This window comes from Suncus etruscus, chromosome 7, assembly GCF_024139225.1.
Source record: "Suncus etruscus isolate mSunEtr1 chromosome 7, mSunEtr1.pri.cur, whole genome shotgun sequence".
Classification (NCBI taxonomy): Eukaryota; Metazoa; Chordata; class Mammalia; order Eulipotyphla; family Soricidae; genus Suncus; species Suncus etruscus.
This window is the reverse complement of record NC_064854.1, coordinates 52,987,473-53,002,323: the sequence shown is the minus strand read 5'-3', so window position 1 is coordinate 53,002,323 and position 14,851 is coordinate 52,987,473. Positions and strand designations below refer to the sequence as shown.

At 49.3% G+C, this 14,851-nt stretch overlaps 1 protein-coding gene across 2 annotated transcripts in view; it reads left to right on the top strand.

Annotated features, from left to right (window-relative positions):
* C7H1orf21 (chromosome 7 C1orf21 homolog) overlaps positions 1-12,123 on the top strand; it is a 71,624-nt gene extending 59,501 nt beyond the window's left edge. For both annotated transcript variants that reach the window (XM_049776632.1, XM_049776631.1), the window contains exons 4-6: positions 6,843-6,919; positions 8,643-8,703; positions 11,432-12,123. In XM_049776632.1, coding sequence (XP_049632589.1) covers positions 6,843-6,919; positions 8,643-8,703; positions 11,432-11,470 — 177 coding nt within the window. In that variant the 3' untranslated portion in view covers positions 11,471-12,123. The remainder of the gene's footprint in view (positions 1-6,842; positions 6,920-8,642; positions 8,704-11,431) is intronic.
* The last annotated feature ends 2,728 nt before the right edge of the window (positions 12,124-14,851 follow it).

Genomic DNA, 14,851 nt, shown 5'->3' with positions numbered 1-14,851 from the left:
ACTCCTCGCAGGGCATGGAGGGCACCATATAAATTCTGAGGTTTGAACCTGAGTTGGCTGTGTGCAAGGCAATGCTATGTTACTGCTCTGACCCAGTTATTTTATTTTTTTTTAATGAGTCACTTGAAACATTCATGTTAGAACCTTGTTCAGGGGTCGAGGCGGGCTGACTCTGCCCAGAATTTTGTAATAGGCCTTCTGGAACCCCTCTTGGGGTTCTAAAGGAACTTGTGACCTTTATTTTTTGTTTTAATTTAGGGACCACGCCCAGCAGTGCTCAGGGCTGACTCCTAGCTCTGGGCTTAGGGATCTCTTCTAGTGAGGCTCTGGGGACATTATGAGGTGCCAAGGATCAAACTCAGCCCAGCTGTGTGCAAGGCTAGCTCTTTCCCTGCCGTGCTCTTGGAAGCAGAGGCTTTGCATGCTGGAAATTGGGTTTTATCCCTGGCATTTCATGGGCCCTCCATTCCTCCTGCCCAGAGCTGGGAATAGCCGCAGTGCGCGTCCCAGCATGCCTCAAAGCCTCAAAACCTAAGCCAGTCCTAAGTCGCCATAGCCCAAAGCCTTTTTCATGCAGGAGTTGGGCCACTAGTTGATGTTACTTTGGAAAGTCAGGCTGAATATAGGGCAGTGCTTCTCAAATAGTGGGGCGTGCCTCCAGGGGGGCGGGGGGCGCGAGGCTCTGTAAAGGAGGCTGCATTTGACCTCGGCAAACACTGTCATAACAAGCTAAGCCTCGTGTTTATGTGTCTGTATGTCTCCGGAGCTGAGAGTTGCTGTGTCCTGCTTCAAAAAGCTATGTGTTGCAAAACATGCTCATTGTTGCCATTAATCCAGACATTACCTCTGATTAAAAAATTAGCTCAGGGCCCGGAGAGATAGCACAGCGGCGTTTGCCTTGCAAGCAGCCGATCCAGGACCAAAGGTGGTTGGTTCAAATCCCGGTGTCCCATTTGGTCCCCCGTGCCTGCCAGGAGCTATTTCTGAGCAGACAGCCAGGAGTAACCCCTGAGCACCACTGGGTGTGGCCCAAAAACCAAAAAAAAAAAAGAAAAATTAGCTCAGGGGCTGGTGAGGTGGCGCTAGAGTTAAGTGTCTGCCTTGCAGGCACTAGCCAAGGAAGGATGCGGTTTGATCCCCTGGTGTCCCATATGGTCCCCCCAAGCCAGGGGCAATTTCTGAGCGCTTAGCCAGGAAGTAACCCCTGAGCATCAAACCGGTGTGGCCTGAAAAAACAACAACACAAAATTAGCTCAAATTACTTTATATATTTTTGTTTTGCAGGTTAAAGGTTTTTTTTTCATAAAGATACTATTTATAGTTGCGTGGGGGGTCGCGAAAAATGTTTTCTTCTTCCTAGGGAGGCATGACAGAAAATAATTGAGAAACACTGATATAGGGGAAGAAGGGAGAGGCAGTAAAAACTTCTAGAAAGTTTCTGGGGCTGCTGAGAAAGTGGGTGCTGCTAGCACCCTGGAGCTTAGGTGCAGTTAGGCATTCGGCTCCCTGTTGGATGGACTGCTTGGCAGCACCGCACACCTTCTTCCAACCAAGCTGAGGCCTGTGAGGGAGCTGGTATGTGACTGGGAGCCCTGCACAAGTGACTGAGTCAGCCCTGCCCAGCATGTGGCTTCTGTAGACAAACCTACAGGATCACTGGGCCGAGCTCAGCAGCTGGGAGGGAGGGTGCTAGGAAACAACTTGGAGGTGCTCAGGGATGGGACATGGGGGGGGGGGGGAGAGGGCACATGCAGCGGTGCTCAGGGGTTACTCTTGGCTCTGCACTCAGAAATCGCTTCTGGCAGGCTCGGGGGATCCTATGGGATGCAGGGAATCAAATCTTGATCCATCCCAGGTTGGCTGCATGGTGTGCAAGGCAAATGCCCTGCTGCTGTGCTATCAGTCCGGCCCTAATTCCAGACTTTTTTCTCATGGGAAAAACCACAGAAGGCATCAAAATTTTCATTTACTTTCAGCAAGATCGACAGTCCAGGGGTTAAGCACTGGACTTGGATGCTGCCAATCATAGTTATATCCACAACACCACAGAGGGTCCCATGATCCCTTTCCGAGGTGAACTGTGAGCGCTGAGCTTTGCCAGCTGTTGCCCAAAAAAATAAATTTAAACTAGGCATGTTCTATGTGGGTATTGAAGAAACCTTGAAGTACTTTGTCACTGCGCCCCTTACTCTCAGCTGCTTTGATAGGCTTTGTTGTATATAGAACTCCAGCTCTGGATGTGCAGGGCCAGGATGAACAGCCTGGAAGGTTCTGGAACATTCCTCTGAAGGGTGGGATCCATCTCAGTCATCACTTTCCTCTTAAATGAGAAATTGGTCAGGAAAGTGTCTAAATGATGGATCTTTCTCATCCATTTCCTTGTCTCCTTTGGGTATTAATTTCAGATACCAGACTGATAGTAGTGAAAGTATCTTCCTAGGGTAACTGTGGTTGAAAGGCAAAATGTAGCCACTTATTCCAAAATGCTGCTGACTTTTCCTGAGGGTTCCAGGAACTAGTGTATAATGTTTGCAAAAATAAGTTGTATAAATCAATCTGGGGCCGGAGTGATAGCACAGTGGGGAGGGTGTTTGCCTTACACACGGCCGACCCGGGTTAGATCCCTGGCATCCCATATGGTCTCCTGAGCCTGCCAAGAGCAATGTCTGGCATAGAGCCAGGAGTAACCCTGAGCGCTGCCGGGTGTGGCCCAAAACCAAAAAAAAAAAAAAAAAAACCCTAAAACTAAAAGTAAATCAGAGACTGGAATCATAGTACAGTAGGTAAAGTTCTTGTCTTGCACATAGTCAACCAGGTTTGATCTCTAGCTCCCCATGCCCCACCAGAGTGAACCTTGAGCACAGAGCCAAGAACATCGCTGGGTGGGGCCTAAACACCATAAAAAATTTGTATAAATCATTGGGCGGGGATTGTCTGGGGGGGGGGGGGGGATTTGGTTTTGATTCTGGTTTGGAAACCAGACGAGTGGTGCTTGGGGTCTTCTGCTTTCAGCTCAGTGTTCAGTGTTCCTCCCAGAGGTGCTAGAAGTAACCTGGGCCTTCTGCATGCAAAGCCTGTGCTCAGCTCAGCAAGGCCATTTTCAAACCTTTAAGTAAAAAATTCTCAAGAACCCAGAGAAGGAGAAACGGTTTCCATGTGTTTTGTTTTGTTTTGTTTTGTTTTTGTTTTAGGACCACACCCAGCAGTGCTCAGGGCTGAATCCCGGCTCTGTGCTCTGGGATCACTCATAGCAGGCTCAGGAGATGCTATGGGAAGCTGGTTCTTGAACTTGGGTCAGCTGTGTACAAGGCCAGTGTCCTCCCTGCTGTACTGTCACTCTGATCCCTCCATATATATCTTTTTTGCTGGGGTTACTTTTGTTTAGGGCCCACGCCCAGCAGTACTGCAGTATTGAGCAATTACTCCTGGTTCTACTCTCAGGAATCACTCTTGGTGGTGCTTGGGGAACTTCAGGGGATACCGGGAATCAAACGTGGGTGTCTGTGTTCAAGGCAAGCACGCCCCCCCCCCATACTGTAGCCCCATATGTCTTCTCAAGTGAGTTAATTCACAGCAGACCGTCTTGCCTGGCCCCGCCCACTGAGTCTCCCTCCCCTGCATAATAAGGGCTGCAGCTGCTGACTACATCTGGCGGCTCTGTTCCCTGTGCCCTACCCCCCCTGCAGCTGTGCATGGGTGCCAAAAACAAAGAACGGTTCTGGGTCTATCTGTTTGCAGGCTGCCAGGCTCATTCACGCTCCTGTTGGTTCATTCGTTCATATATTAACTCATTCATTTATTCACTCATACATTCATTCATTCCTTCACCTATCCACTCACTCATAGATCCCCTGAGTGAAACCCACCTCGATTTCAGGAAGTCTGTACCACACCTTTGCAAACTTGCCTTTAGCACTAACCCCCAGCACTGATGCCCTTCGAAAGATGATTTATTCAAACAAATTCCAGAATGATAAAAGGGGCATAAAGACCCATTATACAAAAAAAAAAAAAAAAATGAGCCTTCCTGGGCTGGCTGGTGCCCTATATGGTCACTGAACCCACAAGGAGTTAGCCCTACTAAGCATTGCCACTGTGCTCCCTGAAAATTAAACACACAACAAAACTTTATAGGGGGCCAGGGATATAGTGGGGGGGTTTGTGCTACCTGGCCGCGCTTAAGCATTGGCCCCATAAGCATTGCGGACTGTGGCCCTGAATGTTCCCAGCACATTTGAGGTGGGTGGCCGTGGTTCTCCAACATAGCAGGTACCCAGACAGCACCACACCCACAGACTGAGTTACCGTCAGCCCTCCAGGCCCCTGAGTACTGCTTGGGGAGTCACTATTGAATCCTTCCTATTTGGGTCAGAACATTCTAGAAATTGGGAACGTAGCATGTGGGAGCTTCAGTTGTGTTTGCTATAAAGTGCGGAGGTTTGATCAGTCTGTGCAGCTCTGATCCGAGTGGGATTCCCTGGGTCCAGGCCAGGTCTCTACTGAGCCCTGTTGCCCCTCCAATGGCTCCCCACAATTCCAGGTCGCTTCTGTCTTGGCCACTTTTCCCCTTCATAGGCAATGCTCTACTCAACTGCATGCCAAGGCCTGGAGCTCATGGTGGTTTCCTGTATGTTGGAGCTCAAATGGGCACTTGCTGGAACCCAGCACTCTGTTTGGGGAACCCTCGGCTGCTGTGTAGAACAAGCCCTGTACACTCTTGTGCATGTTCACACCCCTCCTGGCCTCTGCACCTCCCCCTGAACCAACCAGAACCTGCTGTTCCCTTTTATCTGTGAGTGACTGGGTCCGAGGAAGCCCCAGTAAATGGAACTGAACTGAGATGGCAAACAGGCAGGACATGTGGGGACAGCCCCCCCCCAACTGAGATTTATGCTATTTTCTTGTGGCCCTGAGCCTGCAGAGTCCACTGCAGGACCCTAAGCTCAACCTCTTATGCCCTGAATACCCTGGTCCAAGCCTGGCCCTCCCTGTCATGAGGGAACTGCCATGTAGTTATGGGATATCCTAGTGAGCCCTGAGGGTGCCTGTGCTGAGAATGGGCTGCATTGGGCTGGCAGTGGTGAGCAGGACAGAGTGCCCTGGCTTGTCACCATCTGATCTTTTCTGCCACACTGAGTCACTGTCATCAGAGGCCCAAGTATCACAGGACTCAGTGACCTTGTTGTCGTGTCCCCTCAACTCTCTATGGAGAGCTGGGGAGCACTCCTTCACTGAGGCCCAGGTCTCGTGGTCTTTGATGGCACTGCCTCAGTCTGGGCCTCCAGCCTCGTCCCCTTAGCGATTTCCAAGCAGTTATGTGGCAGTGGGGACCCTACAGAAATGAGGTATAATTGGTTTTAAGTAATTTTCACTTAGAACCCCATCCCTGAGGTCTGGCAGCCTCATCTCCAGACATGTGTACTGGAACCTTTAATCCAGGCTACCTTAAATGTTGTCCAATATATGTTTGACAGCTGGGCGCTGATTTGAGACATGGACAAGTAGCAAACCCCAGAAGTGTTCTGGGCACTGAGTCCAGCAGCTGCTAAACACCACTGGTGATACAGGCAGAGTGCATCACCTTCCCAAATCTGGGCATGTGTGTGGCATCATCAGCCATGTCCCTGAGTTTCTGTGTTTCCCATCATTCCAGCCACCATTTTGTACCCTGAAGGTGTGCCCACATGCCTCCAGTTCCAGAGGTCTCGGGAAATGCAACAACATCTTGTCCTTTGCTCTAGAATGTTTCTAGATTCTAGAATGTTTCTCAGCTTTGCCTTTGCAAAGGCAGCATCACAGCTTTATCATAGATCAGGAGCCCTGTGCTTCGAAGAGCCATGTCAGCATGTGGGCATGTGGACTGCTGCTGGGGATCAAATTCGAAGCCTTGTACTTCATTACTGGACATAGTCACATATTCAGGCCACTTTGCCGGGTTCCACTTTGCTGGTTTAGCCACGGCTTGTCATTCTATCTTTTTGAAGCCCGAAGATCTTTTTGTTCTAGACTGAACACATGAGGTTGGAATTCTCCCAGTGCTAACTTCACCAGGCAGACCTCCCTACTGTATACATTCCCCAGTCCTATGATTCAGTATGAGTATTGAGATCATTTTGCTTCATTTTAGGGAGCTTTGGAGCTGAGAGGAGTTTTTTTTTGGGGGGGGGTCCTCTGATGTTTTGGTTCTGCTAATATGATTTTGGGCCACTTCCCCTGGGCTAGCACCTACATTTTATTATCTTTTAATTGAGTCTCGAACACAGAGGTGGGAGGGAGGTCTGGGTGACATTAGAAGAGGAACTGGAGTTGGATCTGTAAGGAAGGCAGCTTGTTTCCTGAGCCCCAGTCAAAGTGCAGTGAGCACTGTGGCACGAGTCAAATTTGTTTCCGAGAAACGGTGGCTCCTCCAACTAGTTACTGGTCATCCAGCTGCAGAGTAATCCCTGAGCATTGCCTGCTGTGGCTCCAAAAATCAGGCAGATGGAAACAAGGAAGTTCCAGGCCATGCTGATCAAGGACCTTTCTTTGCACAATTCGAACCATGTTTGCATGGCATGGAAGGAGCAAGGAGCTTTGGAGCAAACTCTGGAGCCAGTTCTGGCAGATGGGGCTAGAGGAGTAAGGAGGGTCAAGGGTCTTTCTTGTCCTGCACAGGTACCTAGAATGTTCCTCGGTCTTTGTTCCTCTTGAACTCAGCCCTCTGCCGTGAAAGCTGGTAACTTCTTGCTGGTATTGTTCCAGGTGAAGGGTCAGGATGCTGGCTCTTTGTGATCCAACTGGAAATCAAATGTCTTTGAGTGTCTGAGTTCCCAGAGCTGGTAAACCCTGTGTCTTTATTCCAGGAAAAAAGTGCCAGTTCCAACACCAGACTGAAAACTGGTAAAGAGGTCCCGGGATTGGTGCACCAGCCCCGAGCCAAGTAAGTGTTTTCTCATCACCTCTCCATGGGACTAGGGTGTAGTGATCGCCCACAAACCCCCAAGGATCCCATCCTTCCCACAAGGATCCCATCCAGCTGTGGGTCTTGGGACAAAAGGCACCAGGGTTGGAGACCTGCAGTGTCTGTCCCCCAGAGGGGCTGTTTTCCCACTCCTGACTGTCCCCCAAGGGGAGTTGTTCTCACCCCTACTACTGTTCACAGAGGAAACCAGAGAACAGCAAGTTTTAGTTGGGTTCTCCGCCTACTTGAAGGCTCTGAGGGTCCAGGGCGAGAGGAAAGAGCAAATCCCCTGAAAACTCAGCCTGGCCCTGGGAAAGGAGAGTTGTGAGGTCTCAGGGAAGGGTGGGCTCTGGGTTCCAGATGTTACCCTCCCCAACTCTCCACACACCCCCCCCCACTGTTTTCCTCCCCTGGGAGATTGTGTACTTAGGAGAGAATTGAGTGAATGCCACCCCAAGTGCCCTGAGCTGCATCCATGAAGGAAGTGGGGTGCTTGCCAGGTTGCCCTGCCACCCACCTCTCAATGACTAGGCCCCCATCTCCCCGTATTTCTGCAGCCTCCATTTGTATTAAGGATGTTTGGTTTGGGTTTGGGGGACTCAAGATTTGCCAGTTGGGCCTTGTTGGGGCTCTCAAGAAGGCCGAATGTTTTGATGTGCCGGTCCCCGCCCCCTCATTGTGGTCACTGTGGTGCTGAGACATCAGAAGGGCCTGGCCAGACCTCAAAATTGGGGCCTCACACAGGCCAGGCATGCGCCAGTCTTGGCATCTTCTCTTGGCCCTGAACTGAAGCTCAAAAGAGGATTTGCAGCAAGACCAGGGGCCATCTGGTTGCATACAAGGCTTCGTACAAGATACTCCATTGAGTCACCCCCACATCCCTGTTCTGTAAATCCCACTAAGATGGTTTGCAGAGGGGAGAGGAGCTGGGTACCCCATTTTTTCATCAGGCATCTGGAAAGGTAGGAGAATCCCAGGGCTTCCTCAGCACCGCCCCCTGGAGGTTGGCCTTTAGTACTGCCCTCATCTGAGTCATGGCCCAGAGAGCAATTGGGAAACTTTCAGGGTCTCTGTGAAAGAAAGAGTAGGGTGAGTTTATGAGTTTCCCAAAGTTAAAAGTTCCCTCCTTGCTCACTCCCCAATCATTGTTCTCTAGCCTCACTGACTTATGAAGCAGAGGAAGGGAACCATTGGGATGTCCTGGCCGTGGATATCTTGGAATTTTCATCTCTTAGCCAAGTCCGCTGCTCTCCAAGGGTTTAAACCTGGGTTGGACTCACCCACTGAAGTCTGTTTTGTGCCCCCGAGAGGGCCTGCAAGGTTGAGGGTCATGGCTGCTGCCTCTTGGGACCCCCAAATGAATCAGAATGCTGAGGCTTACACAGCTCCCTGCACCCACCCTGACCAGGAAACATGAACAACAACAAATAAACCCCAGCATCCCGAATCCCACCATGCTACTTGCAGAACCCTACCCTGTTCATGTACCCGATCCCTGCTGTGAACAGGGCATGGGGGAGGGAGAGAACCAACCCCCAGATATGCTTCCACGTTTCTACTTTTGTGGAAGTTCTGCTCCAGAGAGATGTCAGGAGTAGACGTGTTTCCCAGTATTGGGAGGCAGTGTGTTCCTGTACCAGATTTTGGCTATCAGGGACCCCTAATCCCCCATAGCTACTCTCAGCTATATCTTCTCTTTCAGCATGCACATCTCAGAGAGCCAGCAGGAATTCTTCAGGATGCTGGATGAGAAGATCGAGAAGGTAAAGGGCTGGAGAGAACATTCCAGACTCCAAAGGGAATTCATGAGATTCTTATTTCCCCTGTGAACTTAGCTGTTCCTTTTTTATTATTATGTATATTTAATTATAACTGATTAACCTAGTTATCTATAATAAGACATTTCAGGTATTAACTATTCCAACACCCTTCCTACCACCAGTGTGACCTTCCCTTCACCAGTGCCCTCAATCTCCCAACCATCACCCTAGCCTGCCTCCATATTGGCACAAACAGATTGACTTCATAGTGTTTGTTACAATACAAATTCCAATGGAATTATAAAAACTTAGATCAATGAGCCAATTAGAAATGATTGTTCTGTATCTCCGTGGTGTTACTAAAGTCAGTGTGAGGATTCACTGGGACTATGGTTGGTGCTAGTTGAACTTCTTCGTAACTAACTGTCCAAGTTCACTGAGCTTGAGAGATTCCTATGGGACTTTCCCATCAGATTTCCCATGATTTTTCTGGGATGACATGACTGAAATTTGGGGGTTGCTAGACGGCCACTCAGTCATAAAAACTAGAACAATCTGACATTCAACAAAGCAGTTTGAGAGGGTTAAGTCATGAAACTGGACCGTTTCTGTGGGAGGATGTAGGGGGTGGGTGACACTGGGCTGCTGAAAGTGGAACCTCTCCATGCCCATTCTGAGATGGCCGCAGGGGTGTCAGCCTGGACAGGACTCCCAGGGAAGATTCAGAGGTATCACAGCAACCCCAACTCCCTTCTAAGACAAAGAAGCCATGGAAATATCCAGGGTGTCATGGTGACATCCTGGAATCCTGGGAGTCATTGGTGATATAAGTGGGCAAAGTTGGAGGGATTGGCCTGGGGTCCTTGGTTGCAAGAGAAGTACCTTAACCCCTGTACTTTAGCCCCAGGTCATCTCTTTAAATTCCAACAATGTGGTTAAGGGTGAACCAGTTTATTTCCATCACCAGATTCTGTGTACTTGGAAGTAGAAAGTCTTTATTCCTCTCTGAAATTAGTTTTCTCTTTGCTTTTGTCTCCAGGGTCTAGCATAGATGGAGCTTAGGTTTAGAACTCCATCCCTCACTGGCCAGGTGGAACCTTGGCTGGACAAAGGAGCATTTGTGACTGGATGTAGAATCCAGATATAGAATCTAATATAGAATATTAGAATATTAGGAAGTTGAAATATTAAGATGTTATATATTGGAACTATTAGTATGTTGTAATATTAAAATATTTGAATGATGGGATAATGGAATATTAGGATGTTAGAATATTGGATTATTTGCAGTCTTAATATTAGAATATGGGTGTGATGGAATAATGGAATATTGGGATGTTGGAATACTAGGATATTGTAATATTAGAATGTTGGGATATTGCAATATTGAGATGTTAAATTATTAGAATATTAGGGTGTTAGTGGAATGTTGAGATGTTGGAAATTAGAATATTGGCATTTTGGAATTTTGGGAATAATTTTGGGAGTGTAAGAATATTAGAATATGGGAACAGAGATATAGCACAGCGGTGTTTGCCTTGCAAGCAGCCTATCCAGGACCTAAGGTGGTTGGTTCAAATCCCAGCATCCCATATGGTCCCCTGTGCCCGCCAGGAGCTATTCCTCAGCAGATAGCCAGGAGTAATCCCTGAGCACCGCCAGGTGTGGCTCAAAATCCAAAAAAAAAAAAAAAAAAAAAGAATATTAGAACATAAGAATGCTGGGGGAGGAAAAAAAACACTCGTGTCAACAGTTAAATCCACAGATACAGTGTGTGTGCTGAGAGCTCAACAGCAGATTTTCAGGAATTTTCTGTTCGCTAACTCAAGCTTTTCTGCTTCTCTTTGAGACGAGAGAGAAATTTATCCTTCTGAATATGTCAACACTTTTAGAAATTTCTAAACATGAAGTTTCTAAAAATCAAATTTGTGTTGTTTTGGTTTCTTTTTATTTGGGAGCTATCCTCAGCATTGCTTGGGGCTCATTTCTGGCTCTGCACTCAGGGACCGCTCCTGGCGGTGCTTGGGGGACCCTATGAGATGCTGGGGATCAAACCTGGGTCAACCGTGTACAAGGCAAGTGCCCTCCCCACTGTACTATTGTTCCCAATCATTTTTTGTTTTTATTTTTTTAGTTATTTTTTTAAACTTCATGTGGGGTCAGGAGGTCATCCAGCAGTTAAGGTTCCGGCTAGTATCTGTCCAAGCTGGGTTGGATATCCAGTACTCCATGCTCCTCTGGACACTGCTGAGGGTAGCTGAGATGCCCCAACACTGCACCTCTAGGTTGGCTGGAGTGAGAATTGCCGTGGAATGATCTAGAAGTCTCTTGGCTGCCCTCCTAACCAACATATAGCCAACATCAGCCAGGGAGATGCTCCTTGTCACCACAGACCCTGACTTGCTTCATTGTAGGTTTATTTAACGTGGATCAAAGCAAAGACATTCCAGGTTCTATCCTCATGACATATACAAGCCAACACCAGGCCTGGGGCTAGAGGAAGTTGGGGTGGTGTGAGCATCTGGGGCACCCCAAAATCACTGGCTGTCTGCACTGGGTCCCGAATGCCTTGTTTAGAGATTGGGGGTGTGCTTTGCAGAGACGTCGTTTCTGAATTCGCTGATGTTTCTTGTGTCTTCCCACTTATTGGCCTTGTAGCCCTGACTGAGTCAAGATTGGGGCCTTCTCTGTGAGTCTCTGATGCCCGATCTTTCCCTCTTCCCCATGGCAGGGTCGAGATTATTGCTCAGAGGAAGAGGACGTTACATAGCGCCCTGTGCCGCCCCTCGAGTCCGGAGCAACTACTGTGTAAATAGGTTACACCCCAGTGGAAATCCAATTACCAAGGATTCTTGTCTACACCCAACAGCACTTCAAAGCCGAAGATGGTGGTTTCGAAGCCTCCGTCCAACCCATTTGATCACAGTGTTCCTTCACAAGCTCGCCAAAGGGAGAGTGCTCCCCCCAAAACAAAGCCTTCTGGAACTTTCTTTGTGGGCTGCCACTTAAAGCACTGCTGTCTCTCTTCTCTCGTGTTGGGGTAAGGTGGCAAACTTTTGGAGTGGTGCCTGAAAGATAACTGGAGTTTTTTAGAGGTTCTCCAGAGGCCATGGTGAATCCGCTCTCAGACTTCTAGAAAGTTCCACAGCCATTTGCCCCGTCTCTTCAAATGTCCCCCAAATTCTTGACCCTCCCACCCAGGTTACCCCGTATGGCCCTTGCTTCCTTCAGGGTGATGCCGAGCTTTGGGGTAGGGACGGCGGCCACAGCTGTGACGGAGATGGCGTTAGGCAGACTCATTGGCCCTGGGCGGGTGTTGGGGGTCTGCACCCCAACTCTGCTGGCAGTGCTCAGATGAAGTCAATCGTAATCACTCCCCGACTTTTTTTCTAAGAAAATAAACATTTTACTGTTTTTATGTAACCTAGTCTTGGTTCATTCATTTAATTCCCTGCAGGGCTGATATGAGGGAGCAAAAGGGGACTAGGAGCTGGCACAGGGTGTGATTTGGGGCAATCTCACCCTCATTTCCCATGTCATCTTTTGGCCTGACTTCCTCCCAGACATTGCTGACCCTGGTCTCTCCCTCATTCCCTATGATCACACCCACCATTAGAGGGTAGGGTGACACGGAACCCACCTTGAGCCTGCCAAGGAAGGACAATGCCAGGAATGGGGACTACAAGTTGGATAGTTTATTTTCCATATTCTACCAAGAAAAAGCTTTCCTCAGCATGGATGTGGAGCAATCTTTGGAACAGATTGTTAAAATATTGGGGAAGGCCGCTCATGTAGTGCCAAAACTGTAGGCTAGGTTGAGTTTTGTTTTGTTTTGTTTTGTTGGTTTTAAGGCCACACCCAACAGTGCTCAGGGATTGAGTCCCAGTTGGCAGCATGGCATGGAAGGCAAGTGCCTTAACCACTGAATAATCCTTCCAGCACCTGAAATTCCTTTTTTTTTTGTTTTGGTGGCCATACCCAGTGGAGCTCAGGGCTAATTCCTGGCTCTGTGCTCAGGAATCACTCCTGGCCATCTTGGGGGACCATATGAAATGTCTAGGATCGAACCTAGGTCAGCCACGTGCAAAGCAAACTGGCCTATGGCTCTGGCCAGAGAATGAATATTTTTTTTGGTTTTTGTTTTGGGCCACTTCTAGGAGTGCCTGAGGGACCATATGGGATTTTGGGGATTGAATCCACATTTTTGTGTGCAAGTTAAGCACCCTACTGGTTGTACTCTCCATCCTGAAAATTTCCTGCCCTTTTTGGGGGGGTAGAGAGGGCATTGGGCTACACTCAGCAGCACTCAGGAGTTATTCTTGGCTCTGCACTCAGAAGTTACTCCTGGCAGGCTTGGGAACCATGTGGGATGCTGAGGATCAAACCCAGGTCTGCCACATGCAAGACAAACTTCCCTACCTGTTTTGCTATTTCTCTGAACCGAGAGTGGAATCAACCATGGGAAATCCCGAGGTGGAACATTAGTCTGTCCCCTGGCAGCCAGAATTTCATCTTAGATCTGTCCCCCATCCATCCCTCTTCTGCCCAGAGGGTTTCCATAGCACCAACAACACCCACAGCCCTTCTGAGCTTGTGACTCAGTTTCTCAGGTATATTTGGGACAAAGAGAGAGGCAGGGATAGCTGGGACCTGCGGTTCTCTCAGTCCTTAGCCAGTCCATCGGCAGTGCCCCTATACCTCCCCTGGGATATCTGTGACCTGCATCTCTGCGTTGGGATCCCCCAGCTCAGGGAGAAGAGGGTAGAGGGGGGCTCCTGGCACCCGCTCGGTGGGATGGCATCTCATCCTGGGTGTTTGTGGACTCTGCTGCTCCCACCTCCTGCTGTGCTCGTCCTCAACATTGCTCCCCCAAAGTCCTTACTGTGATGCCTTTGCTCACTCCCCCACCCTTTCTAGGCAGGGTGCCCATGTGGGAGAAATTTTATCCTGGGGCTTTGGTAGGGGTTTTCACCATGTTTACCTTGATTGTTGCCTTCATGGCACCTTCTAGAACATTCAAGGGCTCCATGGCACTTCTCTAGCAGGGGCACTGTGTCCTCAAGTCTGGGGTGCAGGATCCTTTACCTCTCTACCCCATGGACTTTGTCCCCACTGCGGCCAACAGCCCTGATGGCTTTCCTGAGTTCCTGGGATTTTTGTGGGGGGGTGGGCATTTTAACTTCTGAGAGGGAAGACGCCACCTGGCTGTCAGCAATGGAAACCATGTCTGGCCTCTTTAGGTCCTTTGCTCTGTGTAGCTGTGGGGCAGCTCAAGTGAGAATGAATCTGCTTGCTGTTCTGAATGGTACTGGAATGGCCTGGAAACTGATTGCTATTAGTGTCAGAGCCTGGGTCAGAGGAGCCCAGGCAGAACTTGAGTTGCTTTGCTTGGCACAACCTTGAATGCATGAGCACCATGCTGGGAGCCACGCTCGCCCCCTGACTTGGCCTGAATCAAAGAAGTTCCTGGGTGAAGCGGGGACTGGGGGTCTTGCTCCCATGAAAATTTCCCCTCACATCCCACCCCTTCGGCTGCCTTAGTGGCTGCCCCAATTTTACTTCCTTTCAGCTGATGTGGGGTGGGGGTGGCTTTGATGTCTGGAAAGCCAGAGAAATTGCTGGAAGTAGGCGCAGTCCTCCCACCCACCCCCCAAACTAGAAGTTCTGGCTCGTGCCTTGGTCTTCCCTGCCCCGAATGCGCCTGGCCCTTCGCGTGGCTATTTCCAGGCCCAACTTTGAATTGGGCCCAGCAAGATTTCCAGCAGTTCAAAGAAGAGCGGAGACTCAGCCAGAACTGCCGCAGGCCCTGGGGGGTGGGGGCAGCCTGCCTGGCTCTGCCCAGACGTGAGGGCACCGCCAGGCTTGCTGCCACTGCCCCTTGAGCTCCTGGCTCTCTGGCACAGCTTCCAACAGGGGACTTTCCCAATTGAGGCCAGGCCAGTGTTTCTGCTGCGAGAGCACATGGACTGTTTAATCCAGGCTGTTCGAGCAGAAGCGATTGCACAATTAGGTTCTAAATTGGAAATATTTGCCACATATGAACTCATATAACACAGACTATACATGTGCGTATATAGCACATAGCTGCATGCATGCTAAGACATGAGAAGGCAGATTCTAGGAGCTTCTCCAGGAAGAACTGTTCTCTGCC